Source organism: Phalaenopsis equestris, unplaced genomic scaffold (genome assembly GCF_001263595.1).
Source record: "Phalaenopsis equestris unplaced genomic scaffold, ASM126359v1 Scaffold000436, whole genome shotgun sequence".
Taxonomy (NCBI): Eukaryota; Viridiplantae; Streptophyta; class Magnoliopsida; order Asparagales; family Orchidaceae; genus Phalaenopsis; species Phalaenopsis equestris.
Genome location: NW_018164877.1, coordinates 1,000,164 through 1,015,810, shown reverse-complemented (window position 1 = coordinate 1,015,810; position 15,647 = coordinate 1,000,164). Strand labels below are relative to the sequence as shown.

General features: G+C 34.8%; 1 protein-coding gene across 1 annotated transcript in view; it reads right to left on the bottom strand.

Annotated features, from left to right (window-relative positions):
* Positions 1-15,647, bottom strand: part of LOC110027703 (non-lysosomal glucosylceramidase) — a 39,469-nt gene that overhangs the window by 4,065 nt on the left and 19,757 nt on the right. Inside the window, exons 10-16 of the mRNA XM_020729224.1 lie at positions 11,327-11,382; positions 11,185-11,223; positions 10,483-10,624; positions 10,145-10,329; positions 5,820-5,887; positions 5,587-5,659; positions 5,277-5,338 (exon numbers count right to left, since the gene is read on the bottom strand). Of these exons, the coding sequence (XP_020584883.1) occupies positions 5,277-5,338; positions 5,587-5,659; positions 5,820-5,887; positions 10,145-10,329; positions 10,483-10,624; positions 11,185-11,223; positions 11,327-11,382 (625 nt within the window). The remainder of the gene's footprint in view (positions 1-5,276; positions 5,339-5,586; positions 5,660-5,819; positions 5,888-10,144; positions 10,330-10,482; positions 10,625-11,184; positions 11,224-11,326; positions 11,383-15,647) is intronic.

Here is a 15,647-nt window from a genome sequence, read left to right as displayed (position 1 = left end):
ACAGAGAGTCATCTTAGATGGTTTGAGCACATTAAACTTCGACCACCTGATTATCCGATTAGGAGAGTAGATGTTTTAGATTTGACTTATGTTAAGAAAGGCAGGGTAGACCTAGAAAGACTTGGGCATATTGTATAAAAATTGATTTTAATTTATTAGAATTAAATGAAAATATGACACTCAATAGGACTCAATGGAGAAAAATGATTCATGTAGCCGACCCCATTTAGTGAGATCAAATTTTGTTGTTGTTGTTGTTGTTGTTGTTGTTGTTATTGTATCACCAAAAAGGAAAGGAGTCTGATAGTCATAAATGATGACTTACCTATAGGTTTGAAATTAACGATAATGAAGATATTATAATATGAGGAATGTTAAAATGTGTGGAGTTATTAGGGAATCTAGCTAATTTTATTTTCGATGAGTTTGATATTTGGATATTGGTTCATAGAAATTGTGTCTCTTGTCATCTTGTTATCATGTTAAAAATCATGTTATCATGCTATCTCTTTAAATGAGTTTACTACACCAAAAAAACTCAATCAATTCTTTTTTCGTGACTCCATCATGTTAAAGACTATGGATCACCGTTATCCTAGAATAACTCAAACCAGATCCTAAAGTCTTTCGCACATCCAATTACGGGTCACTATCTAATGGGTCATGTTTAAAATTATGTAGCAGGTTATGCATCTTAAGGCATATACGTCCGAGAGAGATAGATTTAATAATATAAAACTCACATGATAAAAAATTCACAAACCAATGAGACACGCAACCTCCTTGAGGCATACCTCCGAGGGAGACAGATTTAATACACCTTAAGGCTATAGGCTCACATGATAAGAAAGTCACAAACCAATGAGACAAACCTTGAGGTTCACCTTGAAGCATTTTTAAAGAAGTATACGACTTTACTTTATTTATTTATTTTATTTTATTTTATTTTCTATTTTTTTGACTTGTTGGGCTAAAAAGAAAAAAAAAACTCAACAGCCTAGATGGCCCAAGTGACATTTTTATTTACAATCATAAATGTTTTGTGGCCATGGTGAGAAAGTTCTATAAAATATGAAAAAGTCATATTTTATATTAATATTTATCATTAAAAGGACTATTTCAACACTAATTTAAAGATTCTTGTGACTAATTTGATCCTTTTATAAGACTATGGATTAAAATGGCTTCATGTAAACAGCCAGGGGACTATTTTGACACTTTACTCGATAACTATATCAAAAAAGCCTACATTTCATACATGATAATTATTTACTTATCATTATTCTATAAAAAATCATTAAGCTCAAGCTAACTCAAGATATTAACTTCCTTAGAAAATACTCAAAACTAATTTAAGTGTTGCCGAGATGAAAATGATTAGGTGGATGAGTGGCTTTTCACTTAGAGACAACATGTGAAATGAATATATCCGTGATAGGGTTGGCATAGCTCCAGAGGTGGACAAAATTAGAGAGTCCTCTTAGATGGTTTGGTCACATTAAGCGTCGAACCTTTGATGATCCGATTAGGAGAGTAGCCGTTTTAGATTCGACTTATGTTAAGAAAGGCAAAGGTAGACCTACAAAGACTTGGGCATATTGTACAAAAAATGATCTTAATTTATTAGAATTAAATGAAAATGAATTATTAGAATTAAATGAAAATATGACACTCAATAGGACGCAATGGAAAAAAAGGATTCATGTAGCCAACCCTACTTAGTGGGGTAAATGTTTGTTGTTTTTGTTGTTGTTGTTGTTGTATCACCAAAGAGGAAAGGTGTCTGATGACTTACCGATTGGTCTGAAATTAACGATAATGAAGATATTATTATAATATGAATGTTAAAATGTGTGAAAATTATTAGGGAATTTGGCTAATTTTATTTCAAATGTGTCTGATATTTGGATATTGTGATTGGTTCATAGAAATTGATGTTTAAGTCGTAGCATGTTTGATGAGTAATACTTGAACATAATAAGGTGGGGGATTACATTTCTAGATTAAATAAGTGTGTCTCTTCTCATCTAAATCAGTTGCATTTAATTGATAGTTTTACATTTTTTGTTAACTTAAATACATGAGATGGTGTCTTGTTATCAAACCATAATAATTTATCTTGCATAAAAATGATCTTTCAAATTAATTAGAATGAAGAATATTTTCATATTATGTCTCAATTGCTTATATTGAATACTACAATGTTCTTTAAAATTAGATTATTTGTAGAGGAAAATAAAAGGAAAATGAGATATAATATATGCATTTTGAATAATGGAATCACCCCTTATGATAAAAATTAGGGACACTAAAGTATCCATGTCTTGATGACTTTTACCATTCATCTTAGAAAAATAAAGAAGTACAACTTATGTCAAGCTATGCCTTTGGAGATATGTATTGACAAATGAGAAGGTACCATCAAAAAATAAAAGACATGAGCTACACCCTATTGTGCCAATGGGGGATGTATCATCCATAAGAGAGTGAAGTTTATAGATGGCGATGTTTAGATGTATAGATTAATATAAAATATAAGTTATGAAAAGTTCAATATAAGTATTACCTCTTAATGCCAAATAGAATGATATGACTCCTTAATTGTAGATAACTAACAAATAATTGTTATTGAAATGCAAACCAAGTTTTATCAGTTACTTACAATTTAAAAATGATGACTAGCATGCATATTATCTCTTTTTTTTCAAGTTAATGTGGTTTAGAACTACGATATACCAATTGAGTTATATGTTTATAACTCAACCTATTACTTTAAAAGTGCTTTTAAATAAAATTCCAAATATAGTAAATGGATGAAAGAAGAGGTTTTGCTTACAATAGGCACCACATAGTTAATATAGATACTTTTATAATTTTATTATATGTATGGAAAAGTTCACAATAACAAAAGTCGTTAAAGAGGATGGATAATTAGAACAAGAGGCAAAATATTTGGATTATATTTTGAAGTTCAATCTGAATTTTTCTTCTTTTGTGGAATAAATTTAGAAAGGATAGTTTTGTTCCTAAATTGTGGATTTAAGAATAGGTGTTCCTTTAATTGTGCTATTTTTTTGCCATAGAGAGTAAACTCAACCCACCCACAATATTCTCTCTCTCTCTTTGCCCGTGCACTACACTGATGTTGCAGTGCAGGTGCCACAGCTGCAATAATGGACACAACAGCAAACCAAAACACTATAGCAATTGTACGCACTATGGCAACTACAAGTACAGAAGCAAACTGCAGTTATTGTGATGAACAATGAGTATAAAACAAAAATAAATAAATAAAATGAGTTTACCACACCAAAAAAACTCAATCAATTCTTTTATTGTGACTCTTGTCATCATGTTAAAAAGATCATATGGATCACCGATATCCTAGAAAAACTCAAATCAGATCCTCAAGTCTTTTGCACATCCAATTACGGGCCACTTTATTGGTCGGTTGATCTCTTTGTTATTACTTTTTGAAAACTCAAATCAGATCCTCAAGTCTTTCGCACATCCAATTACGGGCCATTTTATTGGTAGGTTGATCTCTTTGTTATTACTTTTTGCACGTAACATATTTGATCCTAGTTGATGTTAAGCAGAGAAGTAGGGTAATTTTTCTTAAAAATGGCATAAACATATTCCACAAATGGATCTAATGGGTCATGTTTAAAATTATGCAGTAAGTTTATGCATCTTAAGGCATATACCTCCTAGGGAGACAGATTTAATACTACAAAATTCACATGATAAAAAATTAACAAACCAATGAGACAAGCAACCTCCTTGAAGCATACCTATGAGGGAAACAGATTTAATACGCCTTAAGGCTATAGGCTAACATGATAAAAAAGTCACAAACCAATGAGACAAACCTTAAGGTTCACCTTGAAGCATTTTTAAAGAGGCATACTGCTTTACTTTCTGTTTTTTTATTTATTTTATTTTATTTTATTTTATTTTATTTTATTTTTATTTTTTTTACGTGTTGGGCTAAAAAGAAAAAAAAACATCAAAAGCCCAGATGGCCCAAGTGACCTTTTTATTTACAATCATAAATAGTTTTTGGCCATGGTGACAAAGTTCTATAAAGAACTTATTAGACCAACATCCACTATACTTTCCATGAAGCACTTGCAAAGTATCCTAGGAGCAAGGCAAACTTTAGAAGCAAGGTTCCCTTTGACTTAGAGGTTAAGTTGTGCATGAGCAAAAGAAATATAAAGGAACAAAAGTAAGAAAGATTATTTTAAATGAAATTTTTTGCTAAGTGTTTTATGCACTTACAGCTATAAAGCCCTTGGTTCGGGTCTTCATAACGGTTCATGTAGAGAAAAAGCCGGCAATGCGTTTATTTTTAATTTATTGGATAAGGCAAACGAATTAATAGAAAAAGTCTTAGCTGGAGATGAGGAAAGCTCCGAAAAAATTTGGGAGATTATAAATAAAAAATGGGAGCCTCAAGTGCATCAATATTTGCATACAGCGAGACATTATCTATAGCCTAAACATCAGTATAATGAGTATAAGTTCACCAATGCAGTGATTAAATTAGAATTGTACCATTATATGAATGGAATAATTGCTGATTCAATAAAGGGAAGTTTGATCACCAAGTATAGCTTTCTGAAACAATCAAAAACTCTTCGAGTTACGACAAACTAAAGTACTATATTCATTATTTTAAATAATATTTTTATTTGATTTTATTGACTAGAAATGAGAAATGTGATATGAGTTCGAAAATGAATAAAAAAAAGAAAGGTTTGAAGTAAGTTGGTATAATTGAGAACAAATCAGAAGAGAAAACAATCCACTAAAATAATGATGTTAATAAAAACCCTCCAAGTAATGTGAGTAAGAGAAACTTATAAATTCAGAGGGGAAAATCCTAACAACTTAACTTTAGAAAATATTTATTTGTTTTTTTTTATTTGAACTCATTGTTTATGTTTACTTTTATGCTACACTTCTTACTTATTATTGAATGTATGTATAACTTTTTATGATGTTATGTTATGACTTAAACACTATTATTCTTAAATATTTTATTTTTTATATCTTTAATTTATTTAATATTTTTATTTTGAGGCTTACGTCTCATATGTGATATGACCAAAGAAAAACATCTAAATGCCCAATTGTGCAATTATAAACTTTTGCCTATGGGTAAAATAAAATGCTTAAGTTGCCTAGGTATAAGAATAAACAAGGATTTAGTGAAGTCATCTTATATGAGCTGAACAAAAATAGCAATAAGTATATGCACCGATGGATACCTGTCCATACTGTTCCTCCAGCAACCAAAAAGTAAAGTTCATTGAAAAGGGTGAATTTGTACCTACAATTGTTAGGAACGTTATATTTGGCATAAAAATGAAATCGATGGATAGAATCTTTACACGGCCAAGAAAGAAAACTATCTCACTATCAAGTTTTCAAGAAAACTCTCTTTCATGAATTTTAAATTAGCAACCAAATCCGGAAAAAATAATAAGATTCTAAAAGCTATATGCACAAAGAAATATGCTTCAACCATCAAAATCTATAATATTGAAGGAATTAAATTCTGAAAAATGAGGTAATTACCATTCCGGAAGCTTGGTATCCTTCAGAATAGGATTTTGCCATTTTTCAATTTCTTCCTCCCACCACTTATATTCTGACACATAATTTTGCATAGATAAAATAATCACATTTTAGGAATCCTGTCTGCAATATACAAGTTCTAGAAGAATGCTAAGAAGAGAAATATAAAGAAACTTCATAAGATTACATGCATTTAAGTTGACAATAAGGTACAGCATTTAAGTACCACTTACTCTTTAACGCGTCATGCACCAAATCAACTGCAGAACTCGGAGAAGTTCCATAAAATCTAGTGTATTGCCTAACATACAAATAAAATACGGAGTAAGCACACCTAAATACCAAACAACAACCTAAAAGCAGCAAGCAAGTGGTTAGTGTTGAGATTTGTACCGAATTTAATGTCCGACTTATAAATAGAAGAAGTCTAGAGATTTATTTGTAAAAATATTCTAAGACTCTATGTATGCCAAGTCATTAATGAAATGAACTAAGATTTTTAGAGCAACTTTTCTATTTGGTATCAAAGCTCTAATCCTATCGCCCGGTGCTCGATCTGGCGAGACGGGATCGACGTAAAGAAACCCAAAACTCCCATTTTTCTCTTCCTTCGGCGTCTTCCTCGCAAAGCTGCCGGCATGAGTCGGGATCATGAAGCAGCCGCGACGAGCGGGATCAGTGTCATCCTCACGAAGCAGTCACGATTAGAGTTGTAAAAAGTCGGGATCATGAAGCGGTCGGGATTAGAGCTAACAGAGGCTTCGGCTTCAAATGCAAGGATGCAGGAGCAACTTAGGTGGTCTTCGTATGCAGCAGTCCAATCGTTGCCTTCTCAATGGGCTCTGGAAGCCACTACATCGTGGGTGAGACAACGTAGAATCGCGACACAGGGAGCTATGCTTGGTGTGGTCTTGCGAACGACTATACATCGCGGGTACTACAACCTATAGTTGGTAAGACTATACTGAGATGTACCATATCTATGACTTTGTCCAATATTTTGTATGCTCATTCCTTTCCGGTGAACCTTTTATCCATTAGTGTATTTATTCTCCAACTAAAATGTGTTGTTTCATTTGATATTCTACAGGTAATCTTTCAAGAGAAATATACGGATCAGACATTTGGTACTGGAACGTGGCTTAGTAGAGATAGAGAGAAGATGTACTCAGTCTTGAAATCCACGGAAGAGAATGCTAGAGTAGGAGAATCTGGGAGGAGTGTGAAGAATGTGTTACTGCTACATCAAAAACATATGGGGCACTATTGCTATAGTTTATTGAGGCGTTTGTATATGTTTTTGTATGAAAAGGCAAATAAACCAAAACTTGTATGTGATATTTGTGAGTTTGGTAAGCATTTTATTAGGAGTTCTTATATCAGTTCTGGGAATTTGATACATTCTGATATCTTGTTCTATAAGTTCGATGAATGATTATCTATATTTTGTGATATTTATTGATTGTTTTACTCGTGTCACTTGATTGTATCTAATGAAAAGTAAGGGGTGATGCATTTGCTTGCTTTAAAGATTTTCACAGGCAATCTAGACTCAATATGGTGCGGTAGTGAAGATATTGAGATTTGTTGATGGAACGGAGTATACCAATAAAGAGTTTGGGGAATGCTAATCCACCCAAGAGATGCAGTATCAAACTACATGTTCATGCATACCGACAAAAATAGAGTAGCAGAGAAGAATAATAGACACCTTCTAGAGGTAGCCCAAAACATGATAATTGTGATAACGTCCCAAAAAAAATTGTTGAGGCAAACAGTTTTGACAACTGCTCAACTGATCAACACAATGCTCTCAAGGTGTTGAATTAAAAGTCTCTTTTTCCGATGTTAAAAGGAGATAATATCGAGATCCTCCCATTGAAGGTAATCTGTTGCGTATGTTTTGTGAAGTACAACAGCCTATTAGTAGGGAAGCTAGATTCCAGAGCGGTGAAATATATATTTCGTGGGTTATTCTGCTACCTAGAAATTGTTGGAGCCCGATAGAGAAGAGATTGTTTGTGAGTTGGATGTGTCCATTAGAGAACTTGAATCGTATTACACCTTGAAAGTGACCTCACCCTTTGATGACTCACCAAATATTGGAAGTATGAAACAAGAGAGGGTTAGTAATGGTGAGAGATAGGTGCATGTGGGAGCGATGTCTCCTCCTGTAATGTGGGATGAATCAGTTAAAGAGATGAAAAATGAGATTGAAAATGAGGAGATTGAATCCATAAGTGGTGACATTGAGATGAAGGGGAGATAAGGGTGTATACAAGAAGAATGAAGTATAATGAGAGAACTTTGCATGCAGTGCCACTCGAGTCAGCTAGTCCCTTATTATGGTCTACCCCAACCCTGGAGACACCTACTTAATCCACCACAGACTCAACCTCTTGATCATTTTGGGCAGGAACATGGCATTGCTCGGTTTGTTTTAAACTCTAACATATCACCTGTGTATAGAGCATTCATTGCATATTTAGACACTGTCTTTATACCCAAGTGTTGGCAGATAGCTAAGGAAGATCCCAAGTGGAAAACTATCATGCATGAAGAGCTTGGCGCTCTCAATAAAAACCGAACATGGGAGATAGTTCCACTAGCAAGAAGAAAAAAAGCAGTTGGGTGCAAATGGATCTTCACTGCGAAACAAAATCCAGAGGAGAATGTGAAGTGTTACAAAGCACGTTTGTGGTAAAATAGTATAGTTAGACATATGATATTGACTATGAAGAAATATTTGCACCAGTCACGAAGATGAGCACAGTGTACTAGTTTCTCTGGCAATGAATGGTGAGTGAATGTTACGCCAACATGATATTAAGAATGAGTTTCTTCATGACGAGTTACTAGATGATGTGTATATGGAGATGCCACCAGGATTCGATACAGGCCAGACAGTGCACAAGACATGTAGGCTCAAAAAGTCACTTTATAGCTTGTCTCCTCGAGCTATTTTGACAAGTTTAGAAAAATTATATTGGGTATGGGATATCATCAATCAATTTCAATTGTACATAACATTAAGGTCACACCACAATGCTTGTTGTGTATGATAATAACATGATTATTACTAATAATGAAAAGTGCTTGCTCATCAAAAGGTAAGATTGGGCAAAGAATTTGAGGTGAAAAACCTAGAACAACTTAGATACTTCCTTGGGATTGAGGTGGCCCGTGGGCCAGAGGGAAATCGTCTAGACTCAGAGGAAGTATGTATTGGATCTCCTCACGGAAGCATGTATGTTGGGATGCAAGCCTGTAGTCTCTCCAATTGATCAAAAGAAAAAGCTGAGTGTAGAGGAAGGAGAGCCAGTTAATCGCTAAAAATGCCAGAGATTTGTGGGTCGTCTAACCTATCTGAGTCGCACTCGTTCCGACATCTCATTTGCAGTGAGAGTGGTGAGTCGCTTCATGCGTGATCCAAAAAAGACATGGATACAGAGTATCAGATTCTGAGTACCTGAAGAGTGCACCAAGGAAGAGGTTAATCTTCAGAAATAATTGGCATATAGGTATTGAGGGCTATTATGACTCTGATTGGGCGAGTTGTATTGATCCACATTTGTATGTTTGTAGGGGGCAACTTGGTTTCTTGGAAGAGCAAGAAACAGTCGGTTGTAGTAAGGTCAATAGTAGAGACAGAATACAGGGCCATGGCCTTAGGAGTTGCCTAGATGATGTTGTTGAGAGCCTTGTTGGTAGAGCTCAAATGAAGTTGTGGTGCAACAACAAGTCAGCAATCAGCATTGCATGGAGATTGATAGGTTCTTCACAAGGAAAATTTGAATAACGAACAACTGGAGCTAAGTATAGCCACTGCCTACTAGAGAGCAAGTGGTTGACTGCCTCATCAAAGTACTTAGCTCATTAAATTTGTCTAGGTTATGCGATAAGATGGGCTTAGTAGATACCTTTTGCCTATCTTGAGGGAGATTATTACCTAATTTAAGGACTTATTGTAATTAGAGGATATTTAGGGATTAATTTGTAAAAATGTTGTAATGTTCTAAAGCCAAGTCATAATGAACTAAGATTTTTTAGAACAATTTTTTCTGTTGTTAGTATATCAATACTAGTTTCACTCTTTAAGTTTAATACTAATTGACATTATCATAAAAAAGGGGAAAAGTGCCAAAATAGTAGCTTAACTCTTTGTAGGGGGTCATCTTAGTCGGTGCAATTTACTACCAAAATTTTTTTAAAATATGCTCAAACAGTCCCCCATGAGAATTATTTTAGCTCCCACTAAAAGAATCCAGGGATAAATTTAACACTTACAAAAACTCGGGGACTAAAATGACCACATATGAATAGTCAAGGGACTATTTTGGCATTTTATTCAATTATAAAGACCGAAGGCCATTGCATAATGTCATCTATACGATGTAAAAGCATCATTCATCACTACTCCATAAACCAATACCAGTTATAACTTCTCTTCTATAAAAATACTCACTTATCGCATTGAATTATCAACAAAAAAAAAAACAATATCCAAAATAGCGCTACAAAAGGATTAAGATTAACAAAATGCAAAAAAAAATATTACCTATGATATGTGCATCCCTTCTGAAATTTTACTTTAGGTGATGACCAGGACAAAGCAAAAGCAACAGTGCATTTCCCATGAGGCTCAACCCAAGTAGAAGCTGAAACTGCTGCACATAGCGTATCACCAGGTGAAGATGGCATGCTCGGACCAGAATCAAAGTTTTGCCGTTCAAAATGCCCATCCTTAAAAAACCAACAAGATAACATAATCCACTCGTCAACAGCAATAACAGTAAGAGAAATAAACTTCAAAATTACATCAGAGGAGGAAAATGGTTTTAAATTGATGAATATTTCATTACCAGTGAACAAAGCAATAACCTTGGAAAACTATACCTGCACCATGGCAGCCCACATGTCCCTAGCTGTAACACTGTTCTCACCAGAAAGCCCAAAATTTGGTAGAACAGTCACATTTACATTTTGAGTTTCGCAAGCAGCTATTGCAAAAGTTACAGGAGGGTTATCTTTAGCAGTCCTGAAGAACAAGGATTTCAAATACTTAGAAATAAATTTGCATATATTGACAATATATCAAACGCATTAGCAAATAACAGATCAGTACAAGGAATGCTAAAAACAACACGCAGTTACACACATACCACACAATTCATATGTATTTACATATCTAACACCAAAACTTTCCTATTTGCATGCATAACACACAAATCTTCCTATCACATCATAAATACCACTATCACCAACTTTTTAAAGGTGGAATACACCTTTTCATGCATAGGTTTATCACACCAAAGTGTTTTGCATGTAAATATAAAAGTTTAGGTGCTAGTTGTAAATACATAGAAATTATGTCAAAATGTAATTTCCCAAAAAAAAATTACAATTACATCTAACTTTGAGAAGAAAAAGCTTTTGGCAAGAACAAATATCCAGCATAAGAAGCAGTTTGCAATATATTCTAAGGAAAAGTTTGGCATGGACATAATGAAGTGAGGTCGACACCCTTGACATTCCATGACCTAAGAGAAATCTGCTAACCAACCGTCATAAAAGAGCAATCAAGGGTTGACAACTTGCTTGTGATGTAGGAGCACACCGGATACTCCATCATCTCCTCTGCAATAAAAACAGAAAATGTGTTCAGATTTATTTAAAAAAAAAGAGAGAGAGATATTGTAGCGCATTTCATTCAGTAATTATATGTGTAAAGAATACTAACAAGAATGGTTCATTGACATGGCCCCCAGTCTGGTGAGAAACACCCCCAATAGAATTCTGTACCAATAACATTAGACAATCAGTTTTCTATAAAAAAATAATATTAGGTAATTTGAATATAATTTCTTTAGCACCAAAGTCTTATATTGATATTTTTAATAGGTAAGCCACGATTAGTTATACTGGGAAATCTGTTTGAAAAACATTGTAAAGTGAAAGGATACTCATCCTCATTTTAAGAGTGATCCCAAAAATTGGAGAAGGCTAAAATATCAATACGACATACAAAGAAGCCTTACATTTCACTCTCTTTAAGATGAATAGAGAGATTTATTTAATAAATTCAAAAAGATTTACAGTTCTAATTTCATGGAAACTTATCTTAATTCATAAGAAAAGCTTCCAAAAGCTAGCTTAAAGGAAAATTAGTTGCAAAATGCTTCATCCTATTGGCTTAAAGATACACGTTTGATAATTAAGCTTAAATTTTGAAGGTTACACCTTCCAGCCTCACTTTAAATATCAAAACATTACACTTCAGAGCTCTCAAAATTTGCCAAAGATATTTAATTCGCTAATTTCAACTAATTGTATTTTTTCTCTACCTAACAATTAAAAGCACTATTACTATTAGGGTTAGAAATTTCACCTAGGAACTATCCCTAAAGTACATGTTCACATATTACCAAGGATTTTGTTAGACTGACGCCTAAGAGTAATTTAGTCTTCTAATAGTTATTATTGTTTGGTATAAATATGGCTTATTATGCTTAGGAGTAGGGATGCTATGAGATTGTTATCTTGCATCTTAAGATTTAGGTTTGGGAGAGATTGTCCACCATCAAATTATGGGTGTTAAGGTTTGGGAGAGATCACCTACCTCACAAAATGTAGGTGCTTAACATTTATGTAATTGAATTGAGTTGTTTGGTGTTGTTGAAATAAATATTTGATTAGCTTAATTTCTGCGAAAAAACTCTTTTAGTTCTTATCAAATTGATATCAAAGCATCAGTTGTTGCGCTAGGAATCTTTCTTTCACTAAGACGGGGAGAACAGTCGTGTTTCGTCATTGAACCTCGTTATACCGTCACGATTTGAGCTAGCCAGCAGCGATGGGATCGTGGACCTTACAATATAGTCATTATTCGTGGCCTTTGTCATAATACATTCACTATTTGGAAAACCAACAAGCGTAATACAATCACGATTGTAGTCAGCTAGGAAGCATCACGGCGTACAGGTGAATCTCGAGATGCAGTCGCGACTGGAGCTGGTTGGGAAGACCGAAGGGATCATGGCATATAGGTGTTGCGCTCACGATCAAATATCAACAAGTATCGGGAAGCAATGTCGGGATCGGGCGTGCCCTAGTTGCGATATAGTCACAATTCAAACTACTTAGGAAGCCACTTTCTTGATTGAAAATCATTCTGGGAGTAATGGCATCCAAGAAAGCAGATGTTTTGGAGGAAATTAGCAAAAGCTGAGAGTTAAATCAGATCTCAAATGAATGAGAGTTTCTTATCTATGAAGGGAAGATTCAGAGCCCTGAAAGGAATGATAAAAAAGATCATAGAGTTCCACGCAAACCTGTCGCCGCTCGCATGGGAATCGAGCAACGACATTTTGAGCCAACACCGACGCAAGCGACAATAAACAGAAGATTTCACATGACATTAGGGCAGCGTCACTATCTTACATAAATCTCGAGCCACGGGATTGAGTGAAGAAACAGAGAGCGGACTCGAGTAGGAGCACTTAGAAAGAATAGCACGACATACAGATAGTTGGAAAGAGAGGCAGTAGGCGGAATAGGACGACGTGCGGTTCGAAGTGAGAGAAGAACAATTCAAAAGATTTCAGGCTGGAATAGGGAACCGCGGTGAATAGGATATAAGTAGAGGGTTGCAACCAACCGCGTCAAAGCCTTATGTTGTGGCAGTCTTTAAAGCCAAAGGCCTTTCAAGAGCGTAAGGGAACGGGCGAGTTGATTATGGAGTGGTGAAACCTAGGTAATAGGGGAATTCAATATGGGTTGAGGAAGGGAACCCAACCCCCGCTTTATGGGTGGAATAAACTTCAGTCAAGAAAATTGGGGAGGAGATCACGCATAAAGAAGCCGAAGATGTCAATCTTTGAAGGAGATGATGCCTATGGTTGGGTTTATCACATGGAAAGACACTTCGTTGTTAACCAGCAAACAAAAGAAGAATAATTGATGGCGGCGGCCCTGTATTTAGAAAGAAAGGCTCTAGCATGGTATCAATGAAGAAAACGACGTCTGATAATCAGAAAATGAAAAGAATTCAAGGAGGACTGATTATTGAAGAGTTTCAAAACCACACGAGAAGAAGATTTACATGAGCAGTCTTTTGCATTGATCAGGAATTAACCGTCATGAATTATATAGGGAAATATGAGATGTTATCTGCCCTTTGAGAAGAATATCGGAAGCAGTGTTGGAAGAAAACTTCATGAAAAGGTTGAAGCCAGAGATTTGAGAAGCACTTCATGTGTTGAGATAGCGAGAATTGAGATAACCATGGAATTAGCGCAGCTAGTTAATAAAAATGCAATGTAATGGGCTAATAGGAGCAACACAGAGGAAGCATCATATCTAACTACTACAACAACGACAATGGCAAAAGCTCAAACAACCTAAGTGCATAGGAGGCTACACGATACAGGAATAATGGGTCATGACCGGGGGCGGCACTCAAACGTCTTACAGAGGCACGGATTCAGAAGAAGTGAGCCAATGGGTTATGTTTTCGGTGTGATGAGAGTCGCAAGATACCGTTACAAGGGATCAGATATTACAGGTTCTCACAGTGTTTGACAGAAAAATAGGGGATGCAGAAATAGAGTAGGTTGCTATAGAGGAGGAACACTCTCACTTGGATGTGGCAGAAGTCGCATTTAACTTAGCGGGGGGTTTAACACTGAAACACACTATGAAACTTTGGGGACAAATCGGAGAGAGAGACGCAGTTTTATTGGTATATAGTGCGGACTTTATCTCTACTTAAGTGATGAAGCAATTAGAGCTTGAGATGATTGAACTCGGGAAGTTTTAGAGTTATGATGAGAAAGGGACAGTCAGAGAAGAGTATGGGAGTTTGTAAATGACTGATTTTAGCACTGCAAAGTATTCAAGTGATGGAGGACTTTTTTTCCTTGGATTTAGGGAGCACTCATGATATTAAGTATGATATAATTACAATCCTTGGGGGAGACTACGATGAATTGAAAATTCTTGAACATAGAATTTCAAGAGAGATAAAATGGTAGTGCTTTCGTACTAGTTTGTGCAAAAATCTTGATGCCGGCCGATTCATCGAAGGTGGCGATTATGTTGGAGTAGCCAATACTTAAGAACAACTAAGGGTTGAGAAGATTTCTGGGACTTATAGGATACTACTGGAAGTTCGTTAAAGGTTGTAATTCAATTGTGCGGCTATTGACGAAGAAACTGAAAAAGGATAAATTCCAGTAAGAGAAAGAGACGGCCCAAACTTTTGAAAAGTTAAAGGTCCTGACGAGTGTACCAATGTTAGCATTACCAGATTTCAGCCAACTTTTCATTGTAAAGATGGATGTTTCAAGCTATGAATTAGGAGTGGTCTCATGCAATGTCAATGAATCATCACTTCTTTCAATCAAATGTTGATGAGAAGAGCTAGAATCAAGTCAGTTTATGAGTGAGAGTAACATGACTTAATCCAGCAACATTTTTCTTTTCTTTTCCACCTTAATGACAAAGTGTCTTTTTAGGAGGAGAGTAATGTTAGACTAGCATCTGAGGGCAATTTAGTTATTTATTAGTTATAATTATTTGGTATAAATAGGGTTTATCATGCTTAGGATTAAGGAAGTTATGAGATTGTTGTCTTGAGTTCTAAAATTAAAATTTGAGAAATATCTTCTATCTCTTAAATTGTAGTTGTCTATCATCTATGTATTTGAGTTGTAATGTTTGGTGTTTTTGAAATAAAATAGTTGATTGCCCTAATTTTGGAAGAAAAAAAAACTCCTCTAGTTCCTATCAGATTTATATTTACTTGTTCTGAGATTATGCTAATAAATATTGAAACTATTAGCATTACAATGTGTGGGAAATCAAAGAAATAATTTGTACTTCTCTTCTTCTCTTGAATTGATCATACAAGGTATTATATAGGAGATTAAAAGGAGAAAAACTAGGAAACAATTTAACTATTTCCCTTAATTTAAGGGATTACAAATTTATTCTAATTTCCTTAATTTAAGGGATTTACCAATTAATTCTAATTTCCTTAATTAAGGAAATTAGAATTAATT